We start from the raw sequence: 12,625 nt of genomic DNA on the forward strand, positions 1-12,625 counted from the left end.
AAAGGTCTCACTTTCATGTAACTGCAATAGAGGCCTGTGAGTAAACAACTAAGAGTTAACTACCCAAAGCATCCCCAAATAACAATTGAGTTTTTGAAAAACACTCTCCAGTTCACATCACATCCAGGCTAGAACCAGCTTAGTTTCGGTGGGGAGCCAGGATTTGGCCATGGGACGCTACAGTCGAACAGATGTGTTCTGGCTTGATAAAAATGGTCCATATGGATAGGTAGCAAATTCTGAGAGGTTCAAAATGCCCCTCAGAATGAGCTACCACCTGTATTGCATTACAGTGTACTCAAACTATAGCAACTCTCTCCCGCATATTCTGCTAGTGTAAAAACACCCTACTGGCCTCACTAAATAATCTTTCAATAACAATTGAGTTTTTTCAAAAAAGGTCTCACTTTCATGTAACTGCAATACAGGCCTGTGAGTAAACAACTAAGAGTTAACTACCCAAAGCATCCCATAATAACAATTGAGTTTTTGAAAAAACGCTCTCCAGTTCACATCACATTCAGGCAAGAACCAGCTTAGTTTCGGTGGGGAGCCAGGATTTGGCCATGGGACGCTACAGTAGAAGATATGTGTTCTGGCTTGATAAAATGGTCCATATGGATAGGTAGCAAATTCTGAGGGGCTCAAAATGCCCCTCAGAATGAGCTACCACCTGTATTGCATTACAGTGTACTCAAACTATAGCAACTTTATCCCACATATTCTGCTAGTGTGAAAACACCCTACTGGCCTCACTAAATAATCTTTCAATAACAATTGAGTTGTTTCCAAAAAGGTCTCACTTTCATGTAACTGCAATACAGGCCTGTGAGTAAAAACCTTAGACTTTCCTACATAACGCAACCTCTAATAACAATTGAGAGTTTGAATAAAAACATTATCAAGTTCACATTACATCAGGGCTAGAACCCGCTTAGTTTTGGTGGGGAGCTAGGATTTGGCCATGGGACGCTACAGTAGAACAGATGTGTTCTGGCTTGATAAAATGGTCTATATGGTGAGGCAGCAAATTCTGAGGGGCTCAAAATGCCCCTCAGAATGAGCTACCACCTGTATTGCATTACAGTGTACTCAAACTATAGCAACTCTATCCCACATATTCTGCTAGTGTGAAAACACCCTACTGGCCCCACTAAGTAATCTTTCAATAACAATTGAGTTTTTTCCAAAAAGGACTCACTTTCATGTAACTGCAATACAGGCCTGTGAGTAAACAACTAAGAGCTGACTACCTAAAGCATCCTCTAATAACAATTGAGTTTTTGAAAAAACTCTCTCCAGTTCACATTACATCAGGGCTAGAACCCGCTTAGTTTTGGTGGGAAGCAAGGATTTGGCCATGGGACGGTACAGTAGAACACATGTGTTCTGGCTTGATAAAATGGTCTATATGGTGAGGCAGCAAATCCTGAGGGGCTCAAAATGCCCCTAAGAATGAGCTACCACCTGTATTGCATTTCAGTGTACTCAAACTATAGCAACTCTCTCCCACATATTCTGCTAGTGTGAAAAAACCCTACTGGCCCCACTAAGTAATCTTTAAATAACAATTGAGTTTTTTCCAAAAAGGACTCACTTTCATGTAACTGCAATACAGGCCTGTGAGTAAACAACTAAGAGCTGACTACCTAAAGCATCCTCTAATAACAATTGAGTTTTTGAAAAAACTCTCTCCAGTTCACATTACATCAGGGCTAGAACCCGCTTAGTTTTGGTGGGAAGCAAGGATTTGGCCATGGGACGGTACAGTAGAACACATGTGTTCTGGCTTGATAAAATGGTCTATATGGTGAGGCAGCAAATCCTGAGGGGCTCAAAATGCCCCTAAGAATGAGCTACCACCTGTATTGCATTACAGTGTACTCAAACTATAGCAACTCTCTCCCGCATATTCTGCTAGTGTAAAAACACCCTACTGGCCTCACTAAATAATCTTTCAATAACAATTGAGTTTTTTCAAAAAAGGTCTCACTTTCATGTAACTGCAATACAGGCCTGTGAGTAAACAACTAAGAGTTAACTACCCAAAGCATCCCATAATAACAATTGAGTCTTTGAAAAAACGCTCTCCAGTTCACATCACATTCAGGCAAGAACCAGCTTAGTTTCGGTGGGGAGCCAGGATTTGGCCATGGGACGCTACAGTAGAAGATATGTGTTCTGGCTTGATAAAATGGTCTATATGGTGAGGCAGCAAATCCTGAGGGGCTCAAAATGCCCCTAAGAATGAGCTACCACCTGTATTGCATTTCAGTGTACTCAAACTATAGCAACTCTCTCCCACATATTCTGCTAGTGTGAAAACACCCTACTGGCCTCACTAAATAATCTTTCAATAACAATTGAGTTGTTTCCAAAAAGGTCTCACTTTCATGTAACTGCAATACAGGCCTGTGAGTAAAAACCTTAGACTTTCCTACATAACGCAACCTCTAATAACAATTGAGTGTTTGAATAAAAACATTATCAAGTTCACATTACATCAGGGCTAGAACCCGCTTAGTTTTGGTGGGGAGCTAGGATTTGGCCATGGGACGCTACCGTAGAACAGATGTGTTCTGGCTTGATAAAATGGTCTATATGGTGAGGCAGCAAATTCTGAGGGGCTCAAAATGCCCCTCAGAATGAGCTACCACCTGTATTGCATTTCAGTGTACTCAAACTATAGCAACTCTCTCCCACATATTCTGCTAGTGTGAAAGCACCCTACTGGCCTCACTAAATAATCTTTCAATAACAATTGAGTTTTTTCAAAAAAGGTTTCACTTTCATGTAACTGCAATAGAGGCCTGTGAGTAAACAACTAAGAGTTAACTACCCAAAGCATCCCCTAATAACAATTGAGTTTTTGAAAAAACACTCTCCAGTTCACATCACATCAAGGCTAGAACCAGCTTAGTTTCGGTGGGGAGCCAGGATTTGGCCATGGGACGCTACAGTCGAACAGATGTGTTCTGGCTTGATAAAAATGGTCCATATGGATAGGTAGCAAATTCTGAGGGGCTCAAAATGCCCCTCAGAATGAGCTACCACCTGTATTGCATTACAGTGTACTCAAACTATAGCAACTCTATCCCACATATTCTGCTAGTGTGAAAACACCCTACTGGCCCCACTAAGTAATCTTTCAATAACAATTGAGTTTTTTCCAAAAAGGACTCACTTTCATGTAACTGCAATACAGGCCTGTGAGTAAACAACTAAGAGTTGACTACCTAAAGCATCCTCTAATAACAATTGAGTTTTTGAAAAAACACTCTCCAGTTCACATTACATCCAGGTTAGAACCCGCAATGTTTCGGTGGGGAGTCAGGCTTCGGCCATGGGACGCTGCAGCAGAACAGATGTGTTCTGGCTTGATAAAATGGTCTATATGGTGAGGCAGCAAATTCTGAGGGGCTCAAAATGCCCCTCAGAATGAGCTACCACCTGTATTGCATTTCAGTGTACTCAAACTATAGCAACTCTATCCCACATATTCTGCTAGTGTGAAAACACCCTACTGGCCCCACTAAGTAATCTTTCAATAACAATTGAGTTTTTTCCAAAAAGGTCTCACTTTCATGTAACTGCAATACAGGCCTGTGAGTAAACAACTAAGAGTTAACTACCCAAAGCATCCCTTAATAACAATTGAGTTTTTGAAAAAACACTCTACAGTTCACACCACATCCAGGCTAGAACCAGCTTAGTTTCAGTGGGGAGCCAGGATTTGGCCATGGGACGCTACAGTAGAAGATATGTGTTCTGGCTTGATAAAATGGTTCATATGGATAGGTAGCAAATTCTGAGGGAATCAAAATGCCCCTCAGAATGAGCTACCACCTGTATTGCATTACAGTGTACTCAAACTATAGCAACTTTATCCCACATATTCTTCTACTGTGAAAACACCCTACTGGCCTCACTAAATAATCTTTCAATAACAATTAAGTTTTTTCAAAAAAGGTCTCACTTTCATGTAACTGCAATAAAGGCCTGTGAGTAAACAACTAAGAGATAACTACCCAAAGCATCCTCTAATAACAATTGAGTTTTTGAAAAAAACACTCTCCAGTTCACTTTACATCCAGGCTAGAACCCGCAATGTTTCGGTGGGGAGTCAGGCTTCGGCCATGGGACGCTACAGTAGAACACGTGTTCTGGCTTGATAAAATGGTCTATATGGTGAGGCAGCAAATTCTGAGGGGCTCAAAATGCCCCTAAGAATGAGCTACCACCTGTATTGCATTTCAGTGTACTCAAACTATAGCAACTCTCTCCCACATATTCTGCTAGTGTGAAAACACCCTACTGGCCTCACTAAATAATCTTTCAATAACAATTGAGTTGTTTCCAAAAAGGTCTCACTTTCATGTAACTGCAATACAGGCCTGTGAGTAAAAACCTAAGACTTTCCTACATAACGCAACCTCTAATAACAATTGAGTGTTTGAATAAAAACATTATCAAGTTCACATTACATCAGGGCTAGAACCCGCTTAGCTTTGGTGGGGAGCTAGGATTTGGCCATGGGACGCTACAGTAGAACAGATGTGTTCTGGCTTGATAAAATGGTCTATATGGAGAGGCAGCAAATTCTGAGGGGCTCAAAATGCCCCTCAGAATGAGCTACCACCTGTATTGCATTACAGTGTACTCAAACTATAGCAACGCTATCCCACATATTCTGCTAGTGTGAAAACACCCTACTGGCCCCACTAAGTAATCTTTCAATAACAATTGAGTTTTTTCCAAAAAGGACTCACTTTCATGTAACTGCAATACAGGCCTGTGAGTAAACAACTAAGAGTTGACTACCTAAAGCATCCTCTAATAACAATTGAGTTTTTGAAAAAACACTCTCCAGTTCACATTACATACAGGTTAGTACCCGCAATGTTTCGGTGGGGAGTCAGGCTTCGGCCATGGGACGCTACAGTAAACCAGATGTGTTCTGGCTTGATAAAATGGTCTTTATGGAGAGGCAGCAAATTCTGAGGGGCTCAAAATGCCCCTCAGAATGAGCTACCACCTGTATTGTATTACAGTGTACTCAAACTATAGCAACTCTATCCCACATATTCTGCTAGTGTGAAAACACCCTACTGGCCTCACTAAATAATCTTTCAATAACAATTGAGTTTTTTCAAAAAAGGTCTCACTTTCATGTAACTGCAATACAGGCCTGTGAGTAAACAACTAAGAGTTAACTACCCAAAGCATCCCTTAATAACAATTGAGTTTTTGAAAAAACACTCTCCAGTTCACATCACATCCAGGCTAGAACCCGCAATGTTTCGGTGGGGAGTCAGGCTTCGGCCATGGGATGCTACAGTAGAACACATGTGTTCTGGCTTGATAAAATGGTCTATATGGTGAGGCAGCAAATTCTGAGGGGCTCAAAATGCCCCTAAGAATGAGCTACCACCTGTATTGCATTTCATTTCATGTAACTGCAATACAGGCCTGTGAGTAAAAACCTAAGACTTTCCTACATAACGCAACCTCTAATAACAATTGAGTGTTTGAATAAAAACATTATCAAGTTCACATTACATCAGGGCTAGAACCCGCTTAGTTTTGGTGGGGAGCTAGGATTTGGCAATGGGACGCTACAGTAGAACTGATATGTTCTGGCTTGATAAAATGGTCTATATGGTGAGGCAGCAAATTCTGAGGGGCTCAAAATGCCCCTCAGAATGAGCTACCACCTGTATTGCATTTCAGTGTACTCAAACTATAGCAACTCTCTCCCACATTTTCTGCTAGTGTGAAAACACCCTACTGGCCTCACTAAATAATCTTTCAATAACAATTGAGTTGTTTCCAAAAAGGTCTTACTTTCATGTAACTGCAATACAGGCCTGTGAGTAAAAACCTAAGACTTTCAGACTCAACGCAACCTCTAATAACAATTGAGTGTTTCAATAAAAACATTATCAAGTTCACATTACATCAGGGCTAGAACCCGCTTAGTTTCGGTGGGTAGCCAGGATTTGGCCATGGGACACTACAGTAGAACAGATGTGTTCTGGCTTGATAAAAAGGGTCCATATGGATAGGCAGCAAATTCTGAGGGGCTCAAAATGCCCCTCAGAATGAGCTACCACCTGTATTGCATTTCAGTGTACTCAAACTATAGCAACTCTCTCCCACATATTCTGCTAGTGTGAAAACACCCTACTGGCCTCACTAAATAATCTTTCAATAACAATTGAGTTGTTTCCAAAAAGGTCTCACTTTCATGTAACTACAATACAGGCCTGTGAGTAAAAACCTAAGACATTCCTACATAACGCAACCTCTAAAAACAATTGAGTGTTTGAATAAAAACACTATCAAGTTCACATTACATCAGGGCTAGAACCCGCTTAGTTTTGGTTGGGAGTTAGGATTTGGCCATGGGACGCTACAGTAGAACAGATGTGTTCTGGCTTGATAAAATGGTCTATATGGTGATGCAGAAAATTCTGAGGGGCTCAAAATGCCCCTCAGAATGAGCTACCACCTGTATTGAATTACTTTGTACTCAAACTATAGCAACTCTATCCCATATATTCTGCTAGTGTGAAAACACCCTACTGGCCTCACTAAATAATCTTTCAATAACAATTGAGTTGTTTCCAAAAAGGTCTCAGTTTCATGTAACTGCAATACAGGCCTGTGAGTAAACAACTAAGAGTTGACTACCTAAAGCATCCCCTAATAACAATTGAGTTTTTGAAAAAACACTCTCCAGTTCACATTACATCAGGGCTAGAACCCGCTTAGTTACGATGGGAAGCCAGGATTTGGCCATGGGACACTACAGTAGAACAGATGTGTTCTGGCTTGATAAAATGGTCTATATGGATAGGCAGCAATTCTGAGGGGCTCAAATTGCCCCTCAGAATGAGCTACCACCTGTATTGCATATCAGTGTACTCAAACTATAACAACTCTCTCCCACATATTCTGCTAGTGTGAAAACTTTACCAGTGGCCCCTTTGGGGACTTTGGGAAACTGAGGAAAAAATGAGCTGGGTCCAAATGGGGGCTCTTCTGCTCGTCCACTCGTCCTTTAACTTTTGATAATTCCTGTTATTTGTGGACATGATTTGGAAGCGTTTTTGATGCGTTTGGTTATTTTGTAATGAATTTAGGTGCAATCATTTACTGAACGGAAAACCGGATGAATGTTGTTTGGTTAATGCTATTGCTTGGGATGTTTTATTCGTCGTTTGGAAGGAGATACGCATCGCATTTATTTGTTTGGACGTGTTGCTGTATAGTTAGCTGCTCAATGCTGTTTCTAAGAGGAAAGTGACTTTGCAAATCTTATCGCTGGGAGAATTGTGTTTATGTTCCCTTGTTAGGTGTAGCTGCTTGGTACCTTTTCGAACAAGTGGTTAATGTATTTTTGTTAATTTTGTGTGGTGACTGTGAGTAGAGCAGTCGTCTCGGGAGCATGGCCATGGTATAAGTGAATCACCAGTGTGCTGGTTGCTTTTCCTGTACCAGCAGTAGTTGGTTAATGTAATTTTGTTATTTTTGTGTGGTGACTGTGAGTAGAGCTGTCGTCTCGGGAGCATGGCCGTGGAATAAGTGAGTCACCAGCGTGCTGGTTGCTTTTCCTGTACCAGCAGTAGTTGGTGCTTAAAATACCCCTCGCCAGTATCCACACTAAGATTAGGGGTGATTTAGTTGGTTGATTTTTCTATAGTTAGGGAAAGGGGAACCTTTTATTGCTCCCACATGAGGTTTGTGAATCACATTATTGTAATGGGTATTTTAGGGGAAGTATGTCTAATCTCGAAGATTGTATTATTTCTCCTTCTGAAGCGTTACTTGAATCGTTTGCAAAAGATCAGTTGTTGGAAATTACGGATCATTATGAAATCAAACTTGTAGATAAGAGGTCGAACTTTACAATTAGAGAGACAATTAAAACAAATTTGATATAAAAAGCTATATTAGTTGAAATGTCTGATACAGCTACTGCCAGTCAATCTAAACCATATGTTGGCTCTTTAACTTTCGAACAACAAGAGAGGTTGTTGCTGTTACAGTTTGCACATGAGCATGAATTAGAAACAGAGCGTGAAAAAACTAGAACTAAACAGACAAAAATAAAGCTGCAGAAATACCGCTTGGACATAAGAGAAGGCAGAATAAATTATGGTTTAGAGGATTCATTTCAGGGTGCTTCTAAAATGTTTGACACTGCGGGAAACTTGCACTTAATGCCTAATGAACGGGATCTGGATACATTTTTTATATTGTTTGAACAGATTGCGGAAGTGAGAGGTTGGCCCAGTAAGGAACGTACACTGCTTTTACCATGTGTGTGTAACCCGACGATGGTAGTTCTGCTTATAGGCAGGCTAAGAACCTATTGTAGGAGTTATCTAAATCTAGATTCAATGAGGAGGTTGGTTATGTACTGAACATATGGTCAAAAGACTCGTAAATTCCACTCCAAAGGAAGCACAGGACAACAGATTAAAGTTTGAATAGAGTTCTTATTCAAAATTCAATATTCAATTCTCACAGCATTAGTACCATTGATGTTAACAAATCAACGACACTTTTGAGATCTCAAAACAAAAAAATGGAAATTCTTCTCAAATTCTTCCTCTTTATCATAAAGAGGAAGATCTGACAAAGAAGACCTAAGACAGTTGAGCTACTAGAAGCCTGTATTAGACAAGAATGGGACAACAGTCCTATTCCTAAACTTGAGCAACTTATCTCCTCAGTCCTCAGACATTTGCGGACTGGTATAAAAAGAAGAGGGGATGCCACACAGTGGTAAACATTGCCAACAACTTTTTTGAGATGTGTTGATGCCATGAAATTTAAAATCAACTTTTTTTCCTTTAAAATTATACATTTTCTCAGGTTAAACATTTTATATGTCATCTATGTTGTATTCTGGATAAAATATTGAAATTTGAAATGTATACATTCTGTTTTTATTCACAAACTTTTTTGGAATAGGGTTTGGATTTTATATTATATTTGATTTATTTTATATGTACAGTCTTGTTCAAAATAATAGCAGTAAAATGTGACTAACCAGAATAATCAAGGTTTTTAGTATATTTTTTATTGCTACGTGGCAAACAAGTTACCAGTAGGTTCAGTAGATTCTCAGAAAACAAACAAGACCCAGCATTCATGATATGCACGCTCTTAAGGCTGTGCAATTGGGCAATTAGTTGAAAGGGGTGTGTTCAAAAAAATAGCAGTGTCTACCTTTGACTGTACAAACTCAAAACTATTTTGTACAAACATTTTTTTTTTTTCTGGGATTTAGCAATCCTGTGAATCACTAAACTAATATTTAGTTGTATGACCACAGTTTTTTAAAACTGCTTGACACCTGTGTGGCATGGAGTCAACCAACTTGTGGCACCTCTCAGCTGTTATTCCACTCCATGATTCTTTAACAACATTCCACAATTCGTTCACATTTCTTGGTTTTGCTTCAGAAACAGCATTTTTGATATCACCCCACAAGTTCTCAATTGGATTAAGGTCTGGAGATTGGGCTGGCCACTCCATAACATTAATTTTGTTGGTTTGGAACCAAGACTTTGCCCGTTTACTAGTGTGTTTTGGGTCATTGTCTTGTTGAAACAACCGTTTCAAGGGCATGTCCTCTTCAGCATAGGGCAACATGACCTCTTCAAGTATTTTAACATATGCAAACTGATCCATGATCCCTGGTATGCGATAAATAGGCCCAACACCATAGTAGGAGAAACATGCCCATATCATGATGCTTGCACCTCCATGCTTCACTGTCTTCACTGTGTACTGTGGCTTGAATTCAGAGTTTGGGGGTCGTCTCACAAACTGCCTGTGGCCCTTGGACCCAAAAAGAACAATTTTACTCTCATCAGTCCACAAAATGTTCCTCCATTTCTCTTTAGGCCAGTTGATGTGTTCTTTGGCAAATTGTAACCTCTTCTGCACATGCCTTTTTTTTAACAGAGGGACTTTGCGGGGGATTCTTGAAAATAGATTAGCTTCACACAGACGTCTTCTAACTGTCACAGTACTTACAGGTAACTCCAGACTGTCTTTGATCATCCTGGAGGTGATCATTGGCTGAGCCTTTGCCATTCTGGTTATTCTTCTATCCATTTTGATGGTTGTCTTCCGTTTTCTTCCACGTCTCTCTGGTTTTGCTCTCCATTTTAAGGCATTGGAGATCATTTTAGCTGAACAGCCTATCATTTTTTGCACCTCTTTATAGGTTTTCCCCTCTCTAATCAACTTTTTAATCAAAGTACGCTGTTCTTCTGAACAATGTCTTGAACGACCCATTTTCCTCAGCTTTCAAATGCATGTTCAACAAGTGTTGGCTTCATCCTTAAATAGGGGCCACCTGATTCACACCTGTTTCTTCACAAAATTGATGAGCTCAGTGATTGAATGCCACACTGCTATTTTTTTTTAACACACCCCTTTCAACTAATTCAACTAATTGCCCAATTGCACAGCCTTAAGAGTGTGCATATCTTGAATGCTGGTTCTCATTTGTTTTCTGAGAATCTACTGAACCTACTGGTAACTTGTTTGCCACGTAGCAATAAAAAAATATACGAAAAACCTTGATTAATCTGGTTAGTCACATTGTACTGCTATTATTTTGAACAAGACTGTATAAGCTTTTATTCATCTTCTTTCTCTAGAGAATCATCGTGAATAGTGTCTGTACATTTTACAGAAAGAAATAACATGTTATCAGTATGTTTTGGGAAGTTTCTGCTCAGAGCTGGAGCTTGACCAACTCCAAACTTGAAGCTGTGTATCTGTGTATGTGTGCTAGTATTTTATTTTACACATCAGTATTGTTGGACAGGTGGCATTCAACTTTGGACCTATTCACGACCTGGAATGTCACAAGTATTGTGAAAATGTATTGCAAGAGCCTACAAACTCCTAGTGAGACTTGAAGCTGGCTTCTGCACATACATGTGCAGAATGTATGTCAATCGGAATTTTGGATTTTTAAACCAAATTAAGGGGCAATGTGAATTATTCCGGCTTTTCCACATAATTAGAGGCCACCCATCATTTACTTTTTTGCCTACATTACTGATCCACAGGGCTCTATACAGTAGTGTTCCACTTCAGCACTATGATTTGGGAATGCAAATAAGATTTCTAGTGTTCCACTAAACACAATCACTTGGGAATTGTAGAGCAGTAATCAGACAAACTCCAAACGATGCCTTTGAGTATGCTTTAATCACAGCCAGGAGGACCTCATATCAATCACAGAGAATCTCACCAGAATACAAGTTTTTATAGGATAGGTACATGGCAAAGGTAACATGACTCAGTACATAATTTTTCTTTAATATGATTTGTTCTACATATGTGCAATACAGCAACAACCCGGCAATTTTTTTTTTTTTTTAGGTCATGGGGTAATTATATTTAGTTAGCCAACTAGCCATGTTCATATTCTTCTGTTATTTCAACACACTCATTTTGGCTAAAGTATTTGTACATTTTGTTCTCAAAAGCATATAAATGTTAAGCCTGCAAGAAAAATAAATGAAACACTGAATTGATTTAAGTAAAAAACTCAAATATGTTTTATTATGCACAATTATTCGCACAACTGTTTCCAGTGGTTGAATCAGCACGGTTCACTGCATGTGTGACCACAGGTGGTTGGGAAACATTTCTGTCCGGCAGGGCACTGACAATTATGGGAACAGAATTCGGAACACGTTGGAGTCCTCTTCAGTTGTGTACATAGACTGCATGGATAGAGTTTCAGAATTAGTGGCATTAAGTGTCAGATGTACAGCACAAAACACTCAAATTCACTTTTACCTACAGAGTGAATTGCATCATATATATTACTTATTATCTTTATTCATTTTGTAAAGCCACCCAGTGCATGAAACTTAAAGTCAGGTGCTTAGAGACATTTTTAGAATTTTATAAATGTCAGTGTCATTGGCCCTCATTTATCAATCTTGCGTAGAAACGGGTGTATATGTTGGCGTAAGATTATGCTTACACTCCTCTCATCGCCTGATTTATGAAGCTGTGCGTACCTCTGCAATCCAGGTGTACGCAATACTTGCCCTTAATAAATGTGGCGGCTGAAACCGATCGTCATTAGAATAACACGCCCCTATATATTCAAGTCTCCTCCTCCCCCACGCCCTCATTTTACGCCATGGACAAACAGAAGACGGCAAAGAAGCGAAACTGCTCCGACGTGGAGATCGGGCGCGCTCAATCATCTCACTAGTTCACTAGTCAGGGCACTGACTAGGACATAAGTCAATGGGCTGACTCCCTGATCAGTGTCCTGACTACTGAACTAGTGAGATGATTGAGACGAGACATCGAGACCATCACCAGGGAAGTGGAAAAAAAAACAAAATTGTTTTATTTGGGAGTTTAAAGAGTGGGATTAAAGGCACCTACAAAAACAAAATATGGACCCAAATTACGAGTAGCTACTGTTAATAGAGTGGAGGTTGAAGCGCACTCCAGCAGTTTAAATAGCTGTTTGGATGATAAATTACCATCACTGCATTATTTTACAGCACGTTTTGAAACAATTAGCATTTAATTTCGTATCACGGCACATGTATTGGGGTGT

At 39.8% G+C, this 12,625-nt stretch overlaps 1 protein-coding gene across 1 annotated transcript in view; it reads right to left on the reverse strand.

Moving 5' to 3' along the window:
- Nucleotides 1-11,294: 11,294 nt before the first annotated feature.
- Nucleotides 11,295-12,625, reverse strand: part of LOC137079118 (prestalk protein-like) — a 30,233-nt gene continuing 28,902 nt past the window's right edge. Inside the window, exon 19 of the mRNA XM_067447080.1 lies at nucleotides 11,295-11,765. Within this exon, the coding sequence (XP_067303181.1) occupies nucleotides 11,749-11,765 (17 nt within the window). The 3' untranslated portion in view covers nucleotides 11,295-11,748. The remainder of the gene's footprint in view (nucleotides 11,766-12,625) is intronic.

This window comes from Pseudorasbora parva, chromosome 6 (genome assembly GCF_024679245.1).
Source record: "Pseudorasbora parva isolate DD20220531a chromosome 6, ASM2467924v1, whole genome shotgun sequence".
Taxonomy (NCBI): domain Eukaryota; kingdom Metazoa; phylum Chordata; class Actinopteri; order Cypriniformes; family Gobionidae; genus Pseudorasbora; species Pseudorasbora parva.